This window comes from Schistocerca cancellata, chromosome 7 (assembly GCF_023864275.1).
Source record: "Schistocerca cancellata isolate TAMUIC-IGC-003103 chromosome 7, iqSchCanc2.1, whole genome shotgun sequence".
Lineage (NCBI taxonomy): Eukaryota > Metazoa > Arthropoda > Insecta > Orthoptera > Acrididae > Schistocerca > Schistocerca cancellata.
In genome coordinates, this window is record NC_064632.1 from 373,284,033 (window position 1) to 373,309,865 (window position 25,833).

The window sequence follows — 25,833 nt, forward strand, 5'->3', positions numbered from 1 at the left end:
AAATTTGGTTGTCTCCACGATTGGGAGAGCAACGGGACCGAGTCGTAAGGACGGTGGGAGAAACTCTTTGTAGCGCCAGAAGTTAATACAGACCGTCTTCTCGGCAGAAAAACGGAAGCCATTGGTGACACTCCAGGAGTAAAGACGGTCAAGAGAACGCTGAAGACAGCGCTCCAGGACACGTGTACACTGCGCGCTGCAATAGATGGTAAAATCGTCCACAAAAAGGGAGCCTGATACATCAGCTGGGAGGCAATCCATTATTGGATTGATCGCGATGGCGAAGAGAGCGACGCTCAAAACTGAGCCCTGTGGCACCCCATTCTCCTGGCGAAAGGTACTCACGTGTGAGTGTGCAAGTTGCACTTGTGTGTGTGTGTGTGTGTGTGTGTGTGTGTGTGTGTGTGTGTGTGTGTGTGTGTGTACTGCTGACAAAGGCCTTAATGGCCGAAAGCTATGATTGTGTGAATCTTTTTATTGTGCCTATCGCGGCTCAGCATCTCGGCTATATGATGAGTGGCACCTTTCCTTCTCTCGTATTGTTATATTACCATGATTCCTGCACAGGTTGAGACTATGTTTTTCAGTTGTCATATTGCCCTTCAATTACGTGAAATACTGGTGACGGAACATCAGTACAGTGACCCAGGCATTGCACTGCAGTATTTCTTTCCATGGTGAGGCAGCGTCTCAACCTGTGTGGGAATCGTGGTAATATGGGGCAAGCACAAAGGGTGAGTGGACACCACGACAAATGTAGATTTTGTCCACTCTTGGAAGCCTGCTCAAATAGCCGAAGTGGTTAAGGTGACCACTCGCGACAAGTGGGAAATCCAGGTTTAGTTTCCATTCAAAATTGATTGCAGCTATTGATTGTCAATGCAGTATCTCTGACACTGCTTATTACTTGGTATTGTATGGACCGAGGTTTGTTTCTGGGCTGAAATGAAATGTTGATTGTTTTTTGGTGTGGCATCAGTGGCACATTTCCTACATGCAATCTGTAATCCTTTGATGTCAGATGTTAGTAGATTTAGGAAATTTCTCTTGGTCACCTTCCTTGACATTTGCTGATGTGGCCCTCCTTGTCAGTTCCATGAATACATGTTACAGCAGCCTTCACTGGACGTAGTCTTCTTGTGCGTGGATGGGTGCTGCAAGAGAGCATGGGAATTACCTTCCAAGTTACTTGAATGATGCAAGCAACTGAACTTGAAACTTTCCGTATTCACACTTTCTTCTACAAAAACGATCTCGTATATAAAGCGAGTTGACAGATCCTTTTTTTAAAATTGATGTTGCTTTGATGAGATAAAGACCAAGAAGTTGTTTCTACATAAGCCAGTTCAACATTCATTTGTCATGGAATCCATTGTAGCTGTGACCTTTTGTTCTGTTTTGTTTTGTCTTGTCTTCTAAATACATTCAAACTGTGGTTCCAAAGAACAAGTGGCCCCACTCATCGGGTGGAGACATACACTCGCCATCACACCTTGGAGACGATATTGTGATATCTACAGATGGGAGAACCTTTTGTACCAATCACATCTACCACAATGGGATGTCCCACCACTTATTGCACTTACTGATTAGAAAATGTTACAAACATATTTTGTTGTCACAGAAGTCTGAAAGTGGGAAGTGCCATTTCATAAAAAAAAGTCATGTCACATTTCAGGGCTTCATTGAGGTGGAGGTCACTTTCAGGGAATGGTACTTGGATTTGGAAAATGATCCCAAGAATTTTTCTTGAGAAAAGTAGTTAAGCTGTTGCAAGAAGTGTAATACAATATAACCCCACTTTTACATTCCCGGAATTAACATTTTGTCGTTTACGCCATTTTAATCATTCCTGTCAAATTTCCTATGTTCAGCATGCTAAGCACATGATTTTATGTTAACATGTATAATTTTCCTTCTATTTACGCTTTATGAAAAAATGTTCATGGAGAAACGGACTGGTGTAATTGACATTAAATAACACTGGCATGGTGCTGGCTGCCAAGTAGTGTTTACAAATGTTATTTGGTAAAGTTTCTTGATACTAAGGAGCTCTACTCAGCAGATCTGAACCGGTAAACAGGTAAAAGTTGAAACGATTCGTGCTTTACCACCTGTCGCTACCAAGTGCTACTTGGCTTGGTGGCTGATTAAAAGTAACTAGGTTCATCCAAATAAAGGTATCATGACCAATCACAACCATTTCAAAACTATCTCTACTGCACATGCGCAGCTTTGTGATTGTTAAGATCGCCTTGATTTGCATTATTTGAACCATATTTAGTGTGTTTGTCATTTTGCCAATTTTGTAACGCTAGTTGAAACATTTTGTGACTTTATGGCAAATTTCTTTGATTTAAACGCTGCGCCAGTTACATATTTTCTTTCATGCTTAGCAACTTGTATTTGGATAGTTCATCCTCGTTGTCAAGTACAAATATTTGCTTAAGTATTTTTTCTGATGTTTCACAAACAGAGTGATTGTTAGTTCGTGCATGTGTGGTTTTCAATATATTTGAGGAGGCACAGTACCTGATAACCCCAAAAAGACAAATACAGTGCAAGAGATACAGAACTACACACATGCAGACACCACACAAAATACTTATGTACATATTTGCTATTCACAAAAAGAATAAATTTTTGAAACATGTCGTGCAAAATATGAAAAAATATGTAACTGGTGCAATATTTCATTATTTACGTAATGAATGACAATTTCTGGCTTTCCAAAAATATAGATTGATGTATGAAATAATTAAACGTTTCTACTTCCCAGACGGTTACCAGCTCCAGTTAAATCGGCAATTATTATTAGATGATAAACTATTATTTGTTAATAAACAAATCCCTGACAAGTATTTTGATGCCTTTTATATATGTACAGTGGAACCTTACATAGTGAGTGTAATTTGTTCCAGAATCTTACGCGTAGTGCAAAACATTTGTTCAGCGAAACAATTTATCCCTTATAAATTAATGTAAAATATGATAATGCATTCCACACAGAAAAAGTATTGAAAGTTTTATCTTATTCTTGCCATTCATTAAAGAAATTCTACAACAATATTATGTACTTTATTATTCACGATACATAACTAATTCTTCTTTACTAGGAAGCTACCGATAAGTCATTTGTTTTTGCCAACGCTTTCACACTTGGCAAAAATGAGACACAGCGTTCCCCCCCAGGGGGTCCACAACTCTTTTGTGGATACGTGCGTAGCGAGCACGGAACCCCGAGCTAATGTGGCCTTCCTTCCTTTCCGGGCTGCATACCTTCCCATTCCGCATCCTTCCCCATCCCTATCTTCGCCCCTCCTCCCCTCACCTCTGGCTCTTTCCTTCTCTTTCTCCCCATCTGGGAGTATGGTTTGTGCCTACGTCCGGAGACGGACGCTCGTAAATGTACTGCATTCCTTGCCTTCCTTGCTTTTATGTCTTCCTCCTTCCTTCGTCCTTCTCTGTCTTCTTCCTTCCTTTGTCCTTCTCTTTTCCTTACCTCTTCTCTTTCTCTTTTCTCCGCTGCGGCGTTTGAGACCTCTCTTCCTTCCTTTCCCTTTCTCTTTCTTCCTCCCTGTGCGTGTCTGAAGGTCGACCCACGCCCTTCGTGCGTAGCCGGTGACGGGGTAACGCGTAATTCCCCGCCCCGGGTAGACAGGTAGGACACGTACGTACCCCCTGGTAACGGCCAGGCCCAGGGAGGGGTGATTACCCGAGCTGATACCTTCCGAAAATGCCGATTGGTCCCTCCGTCCGTTTGTCGGGAGGTGTGACCTGAGGTGTGAACAATCACCTAAGGCGGGAGTGCCCTCAGAGAGGGCCCCTAAGGGAGGAGCGCGCCATCGGATACGCCGGTAATCATGGGGGATTCTTCCGCAATGGTTTCCTCACCTTCCACTAAGTCTGCTCACAAACGTAAGTATACTGAGTCTCTGCCACAGACGATTCTTCCATCGTTGCCACAGTTCCTTGTTGTTTCTTGGTCTGATGAAGGTCACGACTTCTCCACGGTCAACCCTTTCATTATTCAGAAAGGAGTCGACGCAATAGCAGGTCCTGTAAAGTCTTGTTCCAGATTACGGAATGGCACCCTGTTGTTAGAAACACACAGTGCCCTCCAGGCACAAAAATTGCTGCGTACTTCTCTGCTCCACACCTTCCCTGTCCGGGTGGAACCGCACCGTACCTTAAATTCCTCGCGTGGAGTCGTTTATACACGCTCCCTGGATGGATTGTCTGACGAAGAAATTCAGCACTATCTGTCTGACCAGGGCGTAACGGCAGTTCATAGAGTAATGAAACGGGTTGACACGAACATCATTCCAACCCGCACTGTCTTCTTGACATTTGACACAGTTCAACTCCCATCGAAAATCAAAGCAGGCTATGAGATAATTTCCGTTCGCCCTTACGTCCCAAACCCTACGCGTTGCTATCGATGTCAGCGGTTCAATCACACCAGCCAGTCCTGTTCCAATCCAGCCAAATGTGTTACGTGTGGCAAGGATGCCCATGAGGGTGCTTGTCCACCTCCATCCCCTCGCTGCATCAACTGTATGGGTGACCACGCTGCTTCCTCTAGAGATTGCCCCGTTTTTAAGGACGAGAAGCTCATCCAGGAAATAAGGGTGAAGGAAAAGGTGTCGACCTTTGCTGCTCGAAAATTATTCGCCAGTCGCAAGCCCACCGTGCCTCAGACAGGAAAATACAGCACTGTCCTTGCTTCTCCTCGGCCAACAAAGGAGGCGGCCATGCAGACTTGCGACCTCACCTTTAGTACCACGGTCGTCAGATCGGCCAGCGCAAAGATCGCTCGTTCAACCTCACCACTTTCGCCTGCCCACTCTATGGCTCACCCTTCGTCGGGTTCTGCTACATCTCGAGTCCAAAAGTCGGACGCCAAGTCTTCGAAAAAAGAGCATACTCGTGAAGAGTTTTTACGTACCGCAACTTCACAACCATCGGTTCCTCCTTCATCTAAACAACATTCTTCCAAGAAGGCTACAAAGAAACCCAGTTCCTCTCCTTCTCCGCCAAGGCGTGCCCCCTCTACAGCACCACCTGGCGGAAATCGCGCTCGGCCATCTTCTGTGTCGCCGAGGCGCACTGCTGGTGGCCGGTCAACCGGCCGATCGCTGGTGGCAGGGACTGCTCCTGACCAACCTATGGATCAGGATCTTCTGCCTTCGGCTGAATGCCATTCCATGCTGTCGGTTGCTAGCTCCGAGCAGTCTGAGTTGACAGCAACTTTGGTCACATTCCTCCATTCTCTTTTCACCCCATGTCCATTATCCACTGGAATATCCGCGGCATTCGAGCCAATCGGGATGAATTGTCGGTCCTCTTACGCTCCTACTCGCCGGTCATCTTCTGTCTTCAGGAAACAAAGCTGCGTCCCCATGACCGCTTTGTTCTCCCTCATTTTCAGTCTGTCCGATATGATCTCCCCTCTGTTGAAGGCTCTCCAGCCCATGGAGGACTCATGATTCTTCTCCGTGATACTCTCCATTATCACCCAATCCCCTTAAACACTTCCTTCCAAGCTGTCGCCGTCCGTCTTTCACTTTCCGGATACACGTTCTCTCTTTGTACTGTATACATTCCATCGTCCACACCAATGGCACGAGCTGATCTCCTTCCTCTTCTTGGTCAGCTTCCACCCCCCTATTTGCTGGTTGGGGACTTCAATGCCCACCACCCGCTTTGGGGATCTCCACACCCTTGTCCACGTGGCTCCGTATTGCTAGACGTCTTCCACCAAGCGGATCTAGTTTGCCTCAACACTGGGGTCCCCACATTTTTGTCTGCCTCCACGACAACCTTATCTCATTTGGACCTTGCGGTCGGTACTGTTCCGCTAGCTCGGCGCTTCGAATGGTTCGCCCTTGATGATACACACTCGAGTGACCACTTTCCATGTGTCCTCAGACTGCAGCCTCAACTGCCAACTGGAAGTTTGCCCAAGCCGATTGGACACTTTTTTCGTCTCTCGCGACATTCGATGACCGTCGCTTTCCCAGCGTCGACGATGAGGTCACACACATTACCGACGTTATTCTTACAGCTGCGGAACGTTCAATACCACGCACCTCCGAATTGCCCCGGCGCCCCCCAGTTCCTTGGTGGAACGAGGCATGCCGTGACGCAATACGTGAGCGGCGACGTGCTCTTAGCATTTTCCGTCACCATCCTACTTTGGCCAACTGTATCCGCTATAAGCAGCTCCGTGCGCGATGCCGTCGCGTCATCCGCGATAGCAAGAAGGCAAGCTGGAAATTCTTTATTAGCTCATTTAACACCTTCACTCCCTCCTCGGAAGTTTGGAGTCGGCTTCGACGGTTCTCAGGCGCGCCTAGTTTCTCCCCGGTTTCTGGGCTCACTGTCGCGCATGATACCTTAGTGGACCCCGTCGCAATTTCTAACTCGTTGTGTCAGCACTTTGCTGAGATTTCGAGCTCTTCAAATTACCCGCCAGCGTTTCTCCCGAAGAAACGTGCAGCGGAAGTGCGACCTCTTGCTTTCTCCTCCCAAAATCACGAAAGCTACAATACTGTTTTCTCCATGCGGGAACTCCAACATGCCCTCTCATCTTCTCGCTCCTCCGCCCCAGGACCGGATGGTATCCATGTCCAAATGTTGCTGCATTTACCAACCCCTAGTCTGCGCTACCTCCTTCGCCTTTATAATCGAATTTGGACCGACAGTATCTTTCCTAAACGGTGGCGGGAAGCTATTGTCGTTCCCGTTCCGAAACCTGGAAACCCCATTTCTCTCACGAGTAGTGTCTGTAAGGTTTTGGAGCGTATGGTGAATTACCGTTTAGCTTGGTGGCTGGAATCCCGCAGTCTTTTAACACTTGCCCAATGCGGATTTCGGAAGCATCGTTCTGCAGTTGACCATCTTGTTGCTCTCTCCACTTATATCATGAACAATTTTCTCCGGAAACGCCAAACGGTAGCAATAGTTTTTGATCTGGAGAGAGCATACGATACCTGTTGGAGGACAGGCATCCTCCGCACACTGTTCTCTTGGGGCTTTCGAGGCCGGCTGCCCCTTTTTCTTCGCGAATTTATGGCAGAGCGCACTTTTAGGGTACGGGTGAACACTACTCTCTCCCGTACTTTCTCCCAAGAAAACGGGGTACCCCAGGGATCCGTGCTGAGTGTTGTACTGTTTGCCATCGCCATAAATCCAATTATGGATTGTCTCCTTCCTGATGTCTCGGGCTCCCTCTTTGTGGACGATTTTGCGATCTACTACAGCTCTCAACGGACCAGCCTTCTTGAACGACGTCTTCAAGGATGTCTTGATCGCCTCCACTCGTGGAGCATCGAAACCGGCTTCCGTTTCTCACCCAGTAAGACCGTTTGTGTCAATTTTTGGCGACGGAAGGAGTTTCTTCCGCCCTCCTTACATCTAGGTCCTGTCAACCTTCCGTTTTCAGACGTCGCTAAATTCTTGGGTCTTATGTTTGACAGAAAACTGTGCTGGTCCTCCCACGTTTCCTATCTTTCGGCTCGCTGTCTGCGATCGCTTAACACCCTCCGTGTCCTGAATGGTACCTCCTGGGGAGCGGACCGAGTGGTCCTTCTCCGCCTCTATCACGCCTTAGTGCGCTCAAAATTGGATTACGGAAGCATAGTCTACTCCTCTGCTCGGCCGTCTATTCTTCGGCGTCTCGACTCTATCCACCACCGTGGATTACGTTTAGTGTCTGGAGCTTTTTACACTAGCCCTGTGGAAAGCCTTTATGCTGAGACTGCTGAACCTCCGCTGTCCAATCGGCGAGCAGTCCTCCTGAGTCGTTATGCTAGCCATCTGTCTTCCATGCCTGCTAATCCAGCCCATGACCTTTTTTTCGATGCCTCCTTTGATGTAGGGTATGCAGGCCGCTCCTCCTCCCTACTACCCCCGGGAGTCCGCTTCCGTCAATTGCTCCATTCTCTTTCCTGCTGCTTTCCGAAAACCTTCTTGACAACTTGGGGTACAGCACCGCCTTGGCTCCGTCCCCGGATCCGCCTGCTCCGTGACCTTTGTCAATTTCCCAAGGATGGTACCCCTACACTTGTTTATCGTCGGGCATTTGCTGCTCTATGTGCACAACTGACGGACGCCACATTTATTTACACCGACGGCTCGAAAACATCCCTAGGTGTAGGGAGTGCCTATATTGTTGGCGACACCCCAAATCGCTTTCGACTTCCCGACCAGTGTTCGGTTTATACTGCGGAGCTTTACGCTGTTCTCCAGGCTGTCCACTACATCCGCCGCCATCAGCGGATACAGTACGTTATCTGCTCCGATTCTCTCAGCTCTCTCCTCAGTCTCCAAGCTCTTTACCCTGTGCACCCTCTGGTCCACCGGATTCAGGACTGTCTGCGCTTGCTCCACCTGGGGGGGCGTCTCGGTGGCGTTCCTCTGGCTCCCGGGACACGCTGGTATCTGTGGGAATGAGGCGGCCGATATGGCGGCCAAGGCTGCAGTCTCTCTTCCTCGGCCAGCTATTCAGTCGCTTCCCTTCACCGATCTACGGAGCTGTTTATGTCGCCAAGTTGCTCATTTATGGCATGCGCATTGGTCAACACTTCCCTGTAATAAATTGCGGGAAGTGAAAGCCCTTCCTTGCGCTTGGACCTCTTCCTCCCGAACGCGTCGTCGGGAGGAGGTAATTTTAGCTAGACTCCGGATAGGGCACTGTCTTTTTAGCCATAGACATCTTTTAAGCGGTGATCCTCCTCCACTCTGTCCCCACTGCTCTCAGCCGTGGACGGTCAGGCACCTTTTAATTGAATGCCCCTATTTTAATCCGTTACGCTCCCGTCTACAGCTATCGCCTGATCTATCGTCGATTTTAGCAGATGACACGCGCTCAGCCGACCGCGTTCTGCAGTTTATTAGTGACAGTGAAATGACGTCAGTCATTTGAAGTTTTTTTTTTTTTTTTGGGACACTCACCCCCTGTCTGTAGTGGATTTTTAAGCATTCTTTCTACTTTTAGTTTCTCCAATTTTATGAGTTTGTTCCCATTGCTGCTGGTTTTCAATTTCGGTTTTTTACTGTCTTAAGTCACGGGCTGGGCGCTAATGACCATAGAAGTTTTGCGCCCTAAAACCACAAAAAAAAAAGACACAGCGTTATCGTCGAATAAATTTGTAGGAAGTGTAGCCACTGCTTTATTGAGGTGATTATTTCAGTGTACAAAGCAACCGAATCCAATGCTTTGAGCTTTTCTCTTATTGTGCCAGAAGATTGCTGCTTTGCTGTTACCATCTCCTCCTCCTCCGAACTCTTCTCCACATCGCCTTGCTGTGAAACATGCTGCAACTTCATAAGCTCTTCTGGTGATGATTTCTTGGCTGTGATCTTCCACAAGCTCATTAATATCATTGCTACCCACTACTAGTCCCATGCTCTTGGCCAAAGACGCAGTCTCATTGATTACAAGCTCCACAGGTGGGGTGATTTTGGACACCAGGGTGAATTCGGGACAGTATGACTTATTTGCTCTTTGTTGCTGCATAGAAACAAAGAATTACTTATTTTAATGACCGTGCGCCAGTTATTTTAAGCGGAAGATTGCATTTATCGCTTTCCACAACTTTTATTTTGCGTCAATTGTTTACCTAGGTGAATAATTGACGAACAGTCTGTGTGTTAAAAATCCATGCATTAGCGTTAAGTGGAAACTTTCTATTGTTGCGCCGTGCGGGAAATTATTGTAACCGTAATGGTCGACGCTCAGTAGCTAACAGCATTGAGACAATTTCTGTAAAAGTTTGTAGAGTTCTTCGTGCAAGGTTATAAAATAATGACGGTTTTTGCGAAACTGTGTACTATGTGGGGTGATTTCGGACAATGCCAAGAACGTATAAGAGCAAGATAGGTGCTACAGTATGGTGTAATTATGACCCAGAACTTTTAGATAAAGCTGTTCGTGATATTCAGAGTGGTAAATTATCATACAGAAAAGCATGTGATTGGTATGGTATACCTAAATCAACCCTACAAAATAAAGTGCAGGAAGCACGTCTGAAAAAAATGGGAGGGTGGCCAGTGCTAAATTAAGAAGAAGAAGAAGAAGAAGAATTGGATATTAGATATTTAGTTAAAGGTTACCTTGATAAATCTAGCCGAAAAGAGAAGAAATTTCCAAATAATTTGCCAGGAGAAGAATGGATGCATTTATTCCTCAAACGACAGTCAGAAGATCCTTCCGTTCGCTTAAGCGAAAATATTAAATGAGCTCATGCAGAAGTGAACAAAGAGACTGTTTATTTAAATTCTTGCAAAATAAAAACTTATCTGTAATATATAGAATTCATTATATAATTCCATATCACTTATTCGTAACAAAGGGCTGCCTTAAAATGTCACCAAAATCAAATAAAAAGCATGTAGAATTTTTTTAAAAGGCAGTAACTGTCCGAATTCGCCCTCTATATACTGTAACTTCGGACAGAGATTTTTACACGTGTGTCCGAAATCATCCCACTCCATGGGGTGACTTCGGACACTACTGTTTCAGATAACTATACCTACACATACACTCTCTGGTTCTGGTATATTTTATTTGTTACACATACACCCTACCACTCCCATAACAATCAATTTAATCTAACAATATATACGAAAGTTACAATCAAAATAACGACAACACCATCCGAAATCACCCTGTTTGACAGTACTGACTTAAATGCCTCAGAGTCACATTTGACAACACACACTGGTGAAAGCATCCTCTGTGCAAAACTGAGAGTTCTCTTGGTAACCCCTTTCTAAGCCTTTTCTGTCATCTTGATGCAGGCAACGATGTTGAAGTGATATTTCCAAAACTATCTAAGAGCGAGATTGGTAGTTTGTGAGCTCAAAGCAAAGCTCAAAGAGTGCTTTAGGAGAGTGTCTTTAAGTTATAAATGATCTACTGGTCCATAGTGTGAAGTAACAGAGTGGTGTAGGGAGGCAGAAATTGGATCTTGATGAATTCTTCAAGGAGGTGGTCTTGTAGTCTTGGAGGAGTGTTGTCCATAACAAGCAAGGCATGGAGAGGCAGATTCATCTCAAGCAAATATTTTTTCACCGAAGGACCAAACAATTCATTGATAACAATAACTTGATCTTGGAACTCTTTGGTCTGTGTTCACATGCAAAATCAACAATATGGGAAATGTGAGTCCGCCTTCATGCAAAACATTTCATTTGTTTACTTATTTATTTCCCAAATGAGTTTCAGCGACAAATATTTAAATCCTACTTATTGTATGTTATGGCATATTTTTAAGAATTGTTATTGCTGTTTGAAGCATATTTTCTGTGCTTTTTCTGTTGCCATTTTCCTCAGTGTACATCGTGTCATCTGCAAGTTTGTTGTACGCCATGTAGTTTTTTCTGTACACAGAAAAACAAAACATCGTTTATGATCCAGAACATCACAGATGACATGATGTACACTTAGAAAAACAGCAACAGAACAAGCACAGAAAATATATTGCAGACAGCGACAATAATTCTTAAATACATCTCATAACATACAATACATAAGATTTAAAGAATCCATTGATGATGGCGATATTTGTCACCAAAACTAGTTTGGGGAATACATTAGTAAACAAATAACGAAGTGTTTTGCATAAAGGCGGACTCACAGTTCCCATGTTGTTGACTTCATTGATCCAATCACAAAAAGAACATGTATCACCTGAGTCTTGTTGTTGGACCTCCACCTTACATTTAACCTGCTTTTCTGGACTTAACTATACTTCTTAAATGCTCGTGGAGTTTTTGAATGGTAAACAAGCAGCGGTTTAATTTTCAAATCACTGCTTGTGTTTGCACAGAGTAGCAGTGTGAGATGGTCTTTCATTGGCTTGTTAAATATTCTTCTTATCTGTAGAATAACATAATTTTTACCAAGAACCAGGACTTATCAACACCGATCTTACAAGGCTTTTATTGCGCCTTTAAATAGAACACACATAGACCTTGTTTCAGGAGACCTTCTAGGTAACAAATAACAAGCATTTTTTCAATACATACAGATTTACATTATTGATATACGCTTCCAGTCATTGATATGCCTTGATAGTGTGGCTGGCACAGAAGACTCCTTGCCGCCTCTGACTATTTTGCCTGTTAAGGCTCCATGTAAAACTTCAACTTTCTTAGAATGGCATGGAGACGAGGTGGAATACCTCATGCACCTAATAAAATGCACAAAACAGGAATAGGCCCCTGCTAAATCTAATATAATAATTAAAAGTTTATGTTCTCGGTGATTATTCTGAATAACAAAAATGCATATAATTCTATTAATAAAGCTGGTTCATTTATATTCAGAATTAGTATGAGATTTCACTTCCACTCAACACTGTTATTTATTTCCAAACTTTGGGTACAGAATATCAAGAAAATGTCGCACCCTCATAATAGTCTGTTATCCGTCCTGTAATGTCATACTTAGATCTCTTCTTTTTGCAGCTGATTTGGAGGTATAATGTTGGCATCTCATTCCTTTCCCAGTATATATAAAAATTAATTGATGGGAGAACGTAAGAAAAGCTGACAACTCCTAGTAGTCTGTTGGACAGTGCAACACACAAAGGAGTTAGCTGTATGATGCCACAGAGTGATATTGATCTTTGATTATATATTTCATAGTGCATGAGTTGTTCATGCAGTATGTGATCACAAAGTTTTCTTTTTTATATGTTGTTGGTACACATTCCTGATGATGATTGCAGTTTCAGCAGTTTGAATATTTAGTTTATTGTTTACAGTAAAAAAGGGTACGTATGTTTTCGAGTGCTTCGTGAATTTTTACTTAAAAATAAATAAATAAAGAGATGGCTCAGAGAATTTCACTTTTCATCAAATTTTGATGAAAAACAGAATAAGGAGTTGTACCACATTTCAGATGTTCACTGTTCCTTTTGGCAAATCTACAATGAGTAAGACCAAAATTTATGAGCTGTAGAAATGTTTCAAGGGGGTCGAGAAGATGTTGAAGATGACATCCGCCCTGAACGCCCTAGCACATCGATTACTGATGACAATGTGTAAGAAGTAAAGAAAATGGTTTTGGAAATCACAGAATCCCCATCAGAGAGGGAGAGGTTGCTTATGATGTCATCCTTTGACTCGTGCCAAGTATTTTTTTTTTACACAAAATTGTTAAATTTCGACCAGAAATGATGTAGTGTAGGCATTGCTCAGGAATTGCGGAGTGAAGTCGACGGTGACCCAGAGCTGCTAAAGAAAGTTATAACAGGTGACAAAACGTGGGTATATGAGTATGATGCCTAAACCAAGGCCCAGTCGTCCTAGTGGAAACTGCCTGAAGAAGAGCTAAGACCAAAAATATTTGACAAGTTCAGTCACATGTGAAAGTTCTTCTCGCTATTTCATCAATAACAACGGGATAGTGCATCAGGAAATCCTGTCTTATTGTCGCTTGGTCAATAAGGAATACTACCTGGAAGTTATGCACAATTTGCATGAAGCAATCCATAGAAAATTACCAGAATTGTGGCTAAACTGCTGGTGGAAATCCCATCATGATAACAATCCCGCTCACACTTCAATGCTTGTTCATGATTTTTTGGCAAAAAATAAACCCGTTATGTTGCCTCAGCCTTCGTATTCACCAGAGAATTACTCCCTGAGACTACTTTCTATTCCCGGGGCTGAAAAGAGCCATGAAAGGATGTTGGTTTGCCACTGTTAATGAGATGAAATCAGAATCACTGAAGGAGCTGAACACCTTAATGAAAAGTGAGTTCCAAAAGTGCTTCCAAGGTTGGAAAAAGTGCTGGCAAAAGTGTAGTATATCTGAGGGGGATTAACTTGAAGGGGACGAAATGGAGGTTGATGATTAGATTCCTTAAGAAAAACAAAAAGTCCCCTTCCTTTTTGATCATGCCTCATATATACTCACAGACAATGAGTAGGTAATATTACCAGGGATGCTTCATATTTTGATTCATAAATTTCCTGTCTTCAATCATGATTGAAGCACTACCTAATTAAGTCATGTGCTTATTGTTCTATTTAGATGTGTGTTGAAATTCTCTGCATTCAAATTCAATAAGCTACTACATTTTATGTGAGGCCATAAGTTTCAGTACTCTCATGTGGTTGGCACACAGTTCCTGGTATGTTGCTCATAGAATCAGTTGATTTTAACTGGGGCTTAGCTGCTTGGAGGATGCCAACTATTGCTGTTGGTTCATTTTGTATCTGACCTTTGCAGGATAAGAATTTTCTCTCATGAACTCTGCTGGCAGTAATTCGAAAACTTGCACAGTTGCCAGTTTCTCTCTATTTTGTTAGGCACTCTGTGTTGCTATGTGTAAGAGTTGATTTAGAAAAGCCCTGTGTTGTGTGGAGGAGAATATCACAGAAAACTAAACAAATATTTATTTGTAATGCAGGTGTTGTCAGACATATATGACATAAAAGTTAAAAAAGCTAGCACATTTTACTTACTTTCATTCCATAATGCCATACAGGATCTTTTTGCGTAAAACATTTAGCCAAGCAAAAATTTTCCATCTCCAGAAGGGTGTAATACAAATTCTTTGTGATGTGAACTCAAGAATGTCCAGCAGAAGCCTGTCCAAGGAAATGGGGATGCTAACTGCTGCTTCTCAGTATATTTATTCATTAATAATAATTCTTATTAATAACATTGTCTTTTTCAAGCCAACAGTTAAAGTCATAGAATAAATACTAGAAGTAAGAATAATCTTCATAGAGATTTAAAGTTAGTTAATTTGGTCCTGAAAGCGTTAAGAGAATCGTGAAGGATTTATTGGTGGCCATCCACTCTATCTACTCCATTGATTAATTTCTTAACAGAACCAACTGATTTATATACTATTAATAATCTCAATTAACATAAGTGTTATGTAAAATATGTAAGCTGAACATCTTCAGTGCAGTAATGTGATAAATACGGATAACCTGCCAATTGATTATCTGTTTTGATAATGTGTGTGTCCAGTAGCCTAAGAAATATCGTATGTGCTCCAGAGTGCTGTACATTTATCTGTTTTGTGACAAGCTTGTTGTTACTATTTTACTTAGTATCTGTTGAGCAGACATTAGCATATATTTTTTTGTAAATATGTGTTATGCATTTCTCTTGTATCCTTGAGGATGTGCTCACAGTGGATCTATGGAATAAAAAGTATGATCTAATTTAATCTAAACAACACTTGGTTCGCTGAGTTAGTTAATTTTCTTCCTGCACATTTCATGAAAAGCGACTGGATTGGTCGGATTATGTAATTCGTAAATTGAGTTTACAGAGCTACTTGGTGCTTCAGATCTTGATCGTTGATGAGGTTACAGGGACTTGCAGTAATTATTATGTTAATGAATTCATAATGAAACAATTTTGACCCCTGATATTAGCTTGCATCTTATCAAACACTCATTGTTACGTAGTGCTGGTTGTCAAATGGTGTTAATGATAGCAGGGTGAGGAAACTTCTGTCAACCCTGTAACTGCAAAACAAGTGAGAAAGAGACTTTTTGGAAGTGTTCAGGTTGGTATCACATAGTTGACATCAAAATCTGATACCTGTCAGTATTCACCCATGGGTACGCTGTCAACAATCTGGTCTGTCGAAAAATTCAGAAGTTTGGAATGTCCCTGATTTACATTATGTGATCAAAAGTATCCGGACACCTGGCTGGAAATGACTTAAAATTTCATGGCGTTCTGCATCGGTAATGCTGGAGTTCAATATGGTGTTGGCCCACCCTTAGCCTTGATGGCAGCTTCCACTCTCGCAGGCATATGTTCATTCAGGTTCTGGAAGGTTTCTTGGGGAATGGCAGCCCATTCTTCACGGAGTGCTGCACTGAGATGAGGTATTGATGTCGGTCAGTTAGGCCTGGCACGAAGTCAGTATTCCAAAACATCCCAAAGGTTTTCTATAGGATTCAGGTCAGGACTCTCTGCAGGCCAGTCCCTTACAGGGATGTTATTGTCACGTAACTACTCCGCCACAGGCTGTGCATAATGAACAGGTGCTCAATCGTGTTGAAAGACGAAATTACCATCCCTGCATTGCTTTTCAACAGTGAGAAGCAAGAAGGTGCTGAAAACGTCAATATAGGCCTGTGCTGTGATATGCCACGCAGAACTACAAGTAGTGTAAGCCCCCTCCATGAAAAACACGACCACACTATAACACCACTGCCTCCAAATTTTACTGTTAGCATTACACACACTGGCAGATTACATTCACCAGGTGTTCGCCATATCCACATCCTGCCATCGTATCGCCACATTGTGTACCGTGATTCATCACTCCAAAAAACAGTTTCTCCACTGTTCAGTCGTCCAATGTTTATGCTCCTTACACCAAGCAAGGTGTTGATTGGCATTTACTGGCGCGATGTGTGGCTTATGAACAGCTGCTCAACCATGAAATCAAAGTTTTCTCGCCTCCTGCCTTGCTGTCATAGTACTTGCAGTGGATCCTGTTGCAGTTTGTAATTCCTGTGTGATGGTCTCACACATTGACCCCCTTCAACTGTTGGCGGTCTCTGTCAGTCAACAGATGAGATCGGCCTGTACATTTTTGTGCTGTACATGTTCTGTCATGTTTCCACTTTACTATCACATCGGAAACAGTGGACCCCCCTGCGGGTCCGGGGATTAGAATAGGCCCGAGGTATTCCTGGCTGTCGTAAGAGGCGACTAAAAGGAGTCCATCCCCCTCACGGGGGTAGTTAGCGCCTGCGTCCGGAGACGGACGGTTCCTCGACCTATTATTGTGGTCTTTTTGGTTTTTCACTTCTCGTTTCTTCCTTCCTTTTGTTGGTTCCTTTCTTTGCTCTTCTCCACCTCACCGTCTTCCTTACTCTTTCCCTTGACTTCTCCTTGCCTTCTCATTGCCTTCTTCTCCTTGCCTTCTCATTGCCTTCTTCTCCTTGCCTTTCTGGTCTCCGCCTCGGCGTTTGAGACAGTCTGTCCTCTTTCTCCCTCTCTCTTCTTTTTCCTCTTCTTCCTTCCTCCCTGTGCGTGCCTGAAGGCCGACCCACGCGTTCGCACGCGTAGCCGGTGACGGGGTAACGCGTAAGTCCCCGCCCTGGGTAGACATGTAAGGCACGCGCGTACCCCATGGTAAAGGCCAGGCCCAGGGAGGGGTGATTGCCTGAGCTGATACCTTCTGACCATGCCGATTGGTCCCTCCGTCTGTTTCTCGGGAGGTGTGACCTGAGGTGTAAACATTCACCTAAGGCGGGAGTGCCCTCTGAGAGGGTCCCCACAAGGAAGGAGCGCGCCATCGGAGACGCTGGCAATCATGGGGGATTCCTCCGCAATGGATTCTACTCCATCTCTCTCGACTTCTGCCCAAAAACGTGACCAGCCACCAGTGACAAAAGTACTACTGCCTGCCCCACAGTTCCTCGTCGTTTCTCGATCTGAGGACGGAAAGGATTTTTCCTCTGTCAACCCTTTCGTTATTCAGAAGGGCGTAGATGCCATAGCCGGATCTGTCAAATCTTGTACCAGGTTGCGAAACGGTACCTTATTACTAGAAACTGAGAGTGCCTTTCAGGCACAAAAACTGCTTCGGGCCACACTCCTGTACACGTTCCCTGTCCGGGTGGAGGCCCACCGAACTTTGAATTCGTCTCGTGGTGTAGTCTATACTAGCTCCCTCGACGGATTGACTGACGAGGAGCTTCAATCTTTCCACGCTGAGCAGGGCGTGACGGCTGTCCATGGGGTCATGAAAAAGGTCAACAATGACCTTGTACCGACCCGGACACTTTTCTTGACCTTCGATAGTGTTAAGCTGCCATCGCGCATCAAGGCGGGCTACGAGGTTATTTCTGTTCGCCCCTATGTCCCGACACCTACGCGCTGCTACCAGTGTCAGCGTTTCAATCACACTCGACAGTCTTGTTCCAATGCGGCTAAATGTGTCACTTGTGGCAGGGATGCCCATGAGGGTGACTGTCAACCTCCGTCTCCTCGTTGTGTGAACTGTCAGGGTGACCATGCCGCATCCTCCCGCGACTGTCCTGTCTATAAGGAAGAACGCTGTATCCAAGAAATTCGGGTCAAAGAGAAAGTGTCCACCTCGGCTGCTCGCAAGCTATTGGCTAGTAGGAAGCCCACGCTGCTCCCAGCGGGGAAATACAGTACTGTCCTCGCCTCTCCTCGGACTACCAGGGAGGTAGCAACCCAGACATGCGATCTGACCTTCAGCACCACGGTCGTCCGTTCGGCCAGTGCTAAGATCGCGCGGTCAACGTCTCCTCTTCCTCCCATCACCCCACAGACACCAGCCCCTTCATCAGCTTCTGCTAAGACGAAGACCCCGAAGTCAGATGCACGGGCCTTCAAGAAGGAACCATCCCGTGCAGACTTCCTCCGTACCTCGACCTTCCAGCCTTCGACCGGTACTTCCACCAAACGTCCTTCCAAAAAGGCCCATAGGAAGCACAGTTCTCCTTCTCCGCCACGGCGCATTTCTTCTCCTGCCCCACTCAGCGGTTGCCTCCCCAGGCCGTCATTCGTTTCGCCTGGCCGCACCGCTGGTAGCCGTACATCTGGCCGTTTACCGGCGGAGGAAGCTCCCCCTCCCGGCCATCCTCTCGAGATGGCCGATGAACCTATGGACCCAATGGACGATGACTGTCCGCCTACTGATAGCGGCGGCAGTGCTCGCTCGAAGCCAGGCCCTCAGCGGCCTTCGAGGTGACCCCTTCTATCATCTTCCTTTTCTTACGATGGCACTTATTCACTGGAATATTCGCAGCATTCGCTCCAACCGAGAGGACTTGAAGTTGCTGCTCCGCTTGCACCGTCCGCTCGTCGTAGCCCTCCAGGAAACGAAGCTACGCCCATGCGATCAAATTGCCTTGGCACATTACACCTTTGTGCGTTTTGACCTACCCCCAGTGGTAGGTATCCCAGCTCATGGAGGGGTTACTTACGTTGCTGGTCCGGGATGATATTTACTACGATCCCATCACGTTGCACACCGGTCTGCAGGCAGTTGCCATCCGCATTACTCTCCCCACTTTTACGTTTTCCTTTTGTACCGTTTACACTCCATCATCATCTGCCGTTACCAGGGCAGACATGATGCAACTTATTGCTCCGCTACCTGCACCATTTTTGTTAACTGGAGACTTCAATGCCCACCATCCCCTTTGGGGCTCTCCAGCATCCTGCCCGAGGGGCTCCTTGTTAGCAGACCTTTTCAACCAGCTCAATCTTGTCTGCCTCAATACTGGCGCCCCTACTTTTCTTTCGGACACATCTCACACCTATTCCCATTTAGACCTCTCTATATGTACTCCCCAACTTGCACGCCGGTTTGAGTGGTATGCACTTTCTGATACATATTCGAGCGACCACTTCCCATGTGTTATCCATCTCCTGCAGCATACCCCCTCTCCGTGCTCCTCTAATTGGACCATCTCCATGGCAGACCGGGGGCTCTTCTCTTCCAGGGCGACCTTTCAGGATCAAACCTTCACAAGCTGCGATCGTCAGGTCGCACACCTCACGGAAGTCTTTCTCAATGCTGCCGAATATTCCATCCCTCACCCTACTTCTTCTCCACGTCGCGTACCGGTCCCCTGGTGGACCGCAGCATGTAGAGACGCTTTACGTGCTCGTCGACGTGCTTTACGCACATTTAAACGCCACCCTACAGTGGCGAATTGTATCAATTATAAACGATTACGTGCTCAGTGTCGTTGTATTATCAAAGAAAGCAAGAAAGCCAGCTGGGCTGCTTTCACAAGCACCTTCAACAGTTTTACTCCTTCTTCTGTTGTCTGGGGTAGCCTGCGCCGGCTATCTGGCACTAAGGTCCACTCACCAGCTTCTGGCTTGAAGGTCGCGAATGACGTCCTTGTGGCCCCTGAGGCCGTCTCCAATGCCTTCGGCCGCTTTTTCGCAGAGGTTTCGAGCTCCGCTCATTACCACCCTGCCTTCCTCCCCCGCAAACAGGCAGAGGAGGCTAGGCCACCTAACTTCCGCTCCTCGAATTGTGAAAGTTATATTGCCCCATTCACCATGCGGGAACTCGAAAACCCACTTGGCCGATCACGGTCCTCCGCTCCAGGGCCAGATTCTATTCATATTCAGATGCTGAAGAACCTTTCTCCTGCGGGTAAAGGTTTTCTTCTTCGTACATACAATCGCATCTGGATTGAGGGACATGTTCCCGCATGCTGGCGCGAGTCTATTGTTGTCCCGATTCCTAAGCCGGGGAAGGAAAAGCACTTGCCTTCCAGTTATCGACCCATCTCACTTACCAGCTGTGTCTGTAAAGTGATGGAGCGAATGGTTAACTCTCGATTGGTTTGGCTGCTCGAGTCTCGACGCCTACTTACCAATGCACAATGTGGATTTCGTAGGCGCCGCTCTGCTGTTGACCATCTGGTTACCTTGTCGACCTTCATTATGAATAACTTCTTGCGGAAGCGCCCGACCGCGTCTGTGTTCTTTGATTTGGAGAAGGCTTACGACACCTGTTGGAGGGCAGGCATTCTCCGCACCATGCATACATGGGGCCTTCACGGTCGCCTCCCTCTTTTTATTCGTTCCTTTTTAATGGATCGACAGTTCAGGGTACGTGTGGGTTCTGTCCTGTCCGACACCTTTCACCAGGGAAATGGGGTGCCACAGGGCTCAGTTTTGAACGTCGCTCTCTTCGCCATCGTGATCAATCCAATAATGGATTGCCTCCCAGCTGATGTATCAGGCTCCCTTTTCGTGGACGATTTTACCATCTATTGCAGCGCGCAGTGTACACGTGTCCTGGAGCGCTGTCTTCAGCGTTCTCTTGACCGTCTTTACTCCTGGAGTGTCGCCAATGGCTTCCGTTTTTCTGCCGAGAAGACGGTCTGTATTAACTTCTGGCGCTACAAAGAGTTTCTCCCACCGTCCTTACGACTCGGTCCCGTTGCTCTCCCAATCGTGGAGACAACCAAATTTTTAGGCCTTACATTTGACAGGAAACTTAGCTGGTCTCCACATGTGTCATATTTGGCCGCCCGTTGTACCCGTTCTTTAAATGTCCTCCGTGTTCTCAGTGGTATGTCGTGGGGAGCGGATCGAACTGTCCTACTTCGTCTATATCGGTCGATCGTCAGCTCCAAGCTGGATTATGGGAGCTTCGTATACTCCTCTGCGCAGCCATCCATCTTACGCCGCCTCAACTCCATACAACATCGGGGTTTACGACTTGCGATCGGAGCATTTTATACTAGTCCCGTAGAGAGTCTTCATGCTGACGCTGGCGAATTGCCACTCACCTACCGGCGCGATATACTGCTTTGTCGGTATGCCTGTCGGCTATTGTCAATGCCCGACCATCCGTCTTATTGTTCCTTTTTTGACGACTCTCTTGACTGTCAATACGGGTTGTATGTCTCTGCCCTGCTACCCCCTGGAGTTCGCTTTTGTCGCCTCCTTCAACACCTTAATTTTTCACTCCCTGCAACCTTTTGAGTGGGCGAGAGCCACACGCCACCTTGGCTCCAGGCTCAGGTCCGCGTTCACTATGACCTCAACTCGCTCCCAAAAGAGGTCACCCCCGGTTCGGTCTACCACTCCCGTTTTTTGGAACTTCGTTCGAAGTTCATCAACATGACTTTCATTTATACAGATGGCTCTAAGACCAATGACGGGGTCGGGTGTTCCTTTATTGTCGGGGCACGAAGTTTCAAATACCGGCTCCATGGCCATTGTTCGGTCTTCACAGCTGAGCTCTTTGCCCTCTACCAGGCTGTTCTTTACATCTGCCGCCACCGACATTCTGCTTACGTCATCTGCTCAGATTCCCTGAGCGCCATCCAGAGCCTCAGTGATCCGTACCCGGTTCACCCTTTCGTACACCGGATCCAACGCTCTCTTCAGCAGCTGGTGGACGTCGGTTCCCCGGTTAGCTTTATGTGGGTTCCTGGCCATGTCGGTATCCCTGGGAACGAGGCTGCAGATGCCGCGGCCAAGGCTGCGGTCCTCCAGCCTCGGACAGCTTCTTGTGTCCCTTCGTCTGATTTTTAGCAGGGTCATTTGTCGGCGCATTTTATCGCTGTGGCATGCCGATTGGGCTGCACTTACCGACAACAAGCTTCGGGCCTTAAAACCTCTTCCCGTGGCTTGGACGTCTTCCTCACGCCCTTCTCGGCGGGAGGAGGTCGTTTTAGCCCGGTTAAGAATTGGACACTGCCGGTTCAGCCATCGCCATCTGCTGACGGCTGCGCCGGCGCCGTTCTGCCCATGTGGGCACTTGCTGACAGTTACACATTTTAATGTCCTGTCCAGATCTTAACACACTGCGCCTAGATCTTAACCTGCCAAATACTTTCGATGCCATTTTAGCGGATGACCCACGAGCAGCTGCTCGTGTTCTTCGTTTTATCAATTTGACAAACCTCGCTAAGGACATTTGATGATGCTGTTTTTTAATCCTATGCCTGTCAGTCTGTCTTTTATCGTGTTTTCCCTTTTAGTTGTTGTTGTCAACTTGTGCCTCGCGGTACATTCTTAGAGTAGTCAGGGCGCTAATGACCTTTGAAGTTGTGCGCCCTAAAACCACAAGAAAAAAGAAAAAAAAAAAAAAAAAAAAAAAAAAAAAGAAACGGTGGACCTAGGGATGTTTAGGAATGTGTACAAATGTATGACACAAGCGACACCCAGTCACCTGACCACGTTCGAAGTCCATGAGTCCTTCGGAGTGCCCCATTCTGCTCTCTCGCGATGTCTAATGACAACTGAGGTCACTGATATGGAGTACCTGGCAGTAGGTAGCAGCGCAATGCACCCAATCTGAAAAACTAATGTTTTTGGGGATGTGTGGATACTTTTGTTCACATAGTGTATGTATGGCAACTCATTCACCAACAGAACTTGTTCATACGCATTCTGTTTCTTAACAGCAGTAAATTCAGTATTAAGTAATGTTATGAAGGTTTGCTCTAATATTTTGTGATTATTTGTGAGATCAGTCACAATAGGAAATGAGCTACAGCAGATTAAAACACTAGAAAGTATGCTTGGCACCCTCTTTACTGATACTTACTTGCAGAAGGAATGTTGCCCGGTGGCAAATTGATGGCGCAGCCAACTTCTTTTTTCCAGACATTAATTTCATCAGTATATCTAGAACTGAAATCGAACTCTTGCAGTCGTGTTGAAGACATTGTTGAATGTGTATTATGTATGAGTCATGTCTTAACTTCGTGAGTGATAAAACTGCAGTTCCTCACGTGGGAATTGGAGAACACACATCCAGACAAGTGTTTCTGTTGTAACAGATTAAGCATTATGATTTCCTCTTCTTGTCTACCATTTTGAAATCCTTTTGCAAACAACTTGGAGGTGAAGGAAAGTAGAATCTATGATTTTTGACTTTTCTATTGGTTTTGTTGTCTTCCGTTCACTGTTAATGTGGATTTCACCTACCAAACACCCTTTATAGTCAAAGACAGTGAGGACCTCAGACTCTAATAAGGAGAGATAGATGGAGTTTGTCTTCATGAGAAAGAGAAAAAAAAAAAAAAAACAAAAAAACCTGCAGATTATACAGTACGATCTGTCCAATCCATCTTCTTGCCACTTGCTTCTAATATGACCTCTTAGTGGAAAATCCAAATAGAAATTGTTGAGGATTGTTTAACTACAGTAGTATGAGCTTTTTGCTGCTAATACCTGTGTCTCACATATCCCCATGACTTAATTACAACAGAAAGGGCAAATAAATTATCAGATCAAAGTCAGGCACAAGCTTCTGATGGGAATGAGGTAGGAGCCTACAGATAATACATCGAAAAATTATTAAATGGGGTTTTGATGAGTCTCTGTACAATAACTGTAATACCATTATTTCAAGATAGTGGTTTGTGCGCAACATTTTTATAAAATAATGTATATCGAGGCTCTTCCTTTGCATGCTTTTGCTGCAGATCAGACTCCTCAAATGATTCAGAAGATGATAGTGAGGATTCATCGCCAATAACGAGTGATTCGAGTGATTCTTCGTACGCTGAAGGTGTGACTGGAAGCTTTTATGGTGGATATGGAAACTGTTTCCATTGTGGTATGTAAAAGTCATTTATTTACATTAATATGATTAATGAGGCTTTAGATAAAGGTTAATGAATGTGTAAACCCTTATGTACTATATCGATATAAAATTGATTAAGGTTCATTATTCTGTTGTCACAGTGTGGCATTATACTGTTTTAAAAAACTCTAGTGATGACCCTCTGTCAAAAACCCAACTTGGATTTCCTAATTTAAACTCATCTGGAACTTACGGACATTCCTCTTGAATTTCTATCCACTGAATGATTCTGTGCTTCCACCTGGTCTATACTTGTGCCCCAGGTCTGGTTAAACCTATCATAAGGTCCTAAAATATGCGAACTGTATTGTTGTAGCTTCATACCGGCCCTCTGGAAATATCTACATTCTGAAACTGTTTATACTGGTGGTGGAAAAGATGTGAAATGCTTTCACACTTACCGAACACCACACACAACACTCTGTGCAAGAAGCCTGCAAAGTCTTCATGACAGAACTGGTGGCTGTTGCTAGAGCCCTCCATTTAATCGAAAACAAAACTCACAGCAGTTTTTGGTATGTAACGACTGAGCAATCAGCAGTATGCCGATTAGTGACCAATGCTACCCTCACTGCATAGTAGTGCTTGCTATCCAAGACCTTGTATAATCTCAGTAATAATACATACTCATTTGTTTCCCTCTGTATTCTGAATCATAAAGGCATCCTGAAGTATGGACTAGTTGAAGTCTTACCCAGGGAAGACACTACATGGCCGACGTGGGCAGTGGTCACTGGGCACTGGTTTGTGAATGCAGATGAGTCTTGGAATCCATTGCATCTTGAGCAGGGAATAGTGACCTACTGATCCATCTGGCAAACCGTGCCCCATCCAGAAGACTATTGTTGTATGAAATTGATCCTTTTGTCCGTCTCAGAATGAGGCATGCTGCTCCATGTTGGCTTTATCATATGCTGCGAGATACCTTTCACATCTTTCTCTGTTTTCTATAGTTTCATAGTTTCTAACCTCCTCGTATTTGCATTGATTTAGCTTTGTCTACTTCAAAGCTGTGTATATATATTATTTTGTGCACATATTGTGACAGCTGTGGTTTGGTTGGGTGGGGCTGGGGGTGTTGCAGGTTGCCTCTTGCCACAGCTGAATGCTGAGGGTACACCAGTTGCTTCTGACCTACATGCCGGACTGTCTACTAACAAGGGACTGGTAAACTTGCAGTTTCATCCCTTAGCCCCCTGCAAGAAACTAACCGCATTAACTTTACATATGTGTTTCGTTACTTGCTATTTTGTAGCAAACGATAGGTGCCTGGTATTTGCATTTGTACTTGGGCATTATGGGTTTACATTTCCTTATACAGGTGTTTCCAACAATTTTAGGATGATATCATTGCTTCTTAGACATAGTTAAAATTCCTTAAGTCAAGTTAAACCACGTGTCCTTTTCAAAAGCTATATTTACTCCCAAAGTGCACACCTTTGCCAAATATGGCTGTACAACAGATTTGTCTTCTGACACCACATTTCAATGATCAGCCTCATTTGCAGCCTGACAAGATTTATGTTACCTCAGATTGTTCCTGATATCTTAATCTCACTAACAAGAAATGAAGTCACCACACATTTTACACAATACGGGCCTTGTGATACTACACTTACACCATAAACCATGTAAGCATAATTAAATTTTTGAAATTCTTGTTCTCTTTATAATGACTGATAATAGTTTGGGGTCTCTTCTTTGGTAGATTGATAATAAA

General features: G+C 45.0%; 1 protein-coding gene across 1 annotated transcript in view; it reads left to right on the forward strand.

Moving 5' to 3' along the window:
* The window catches only part of LOC126092082 (E3 ubiquitin-protein ligase rnf8-like), a 183,520-nt gene that overhangs the window by 149,862 nt on the left and 7,825 nt on the right, over nt 1-25,833 (forward strand). The window contains exon 11 of the mRNA XM_049907503.1: nt 23,953-24,086. Within this exon, the coding sequence (XP_049763460.1) occupies nt 23,953-24,086 (134 nt within the window). The remainder of the gene's footprint in view (nt 1-23,952; nt 24,087-25,833) is intronic.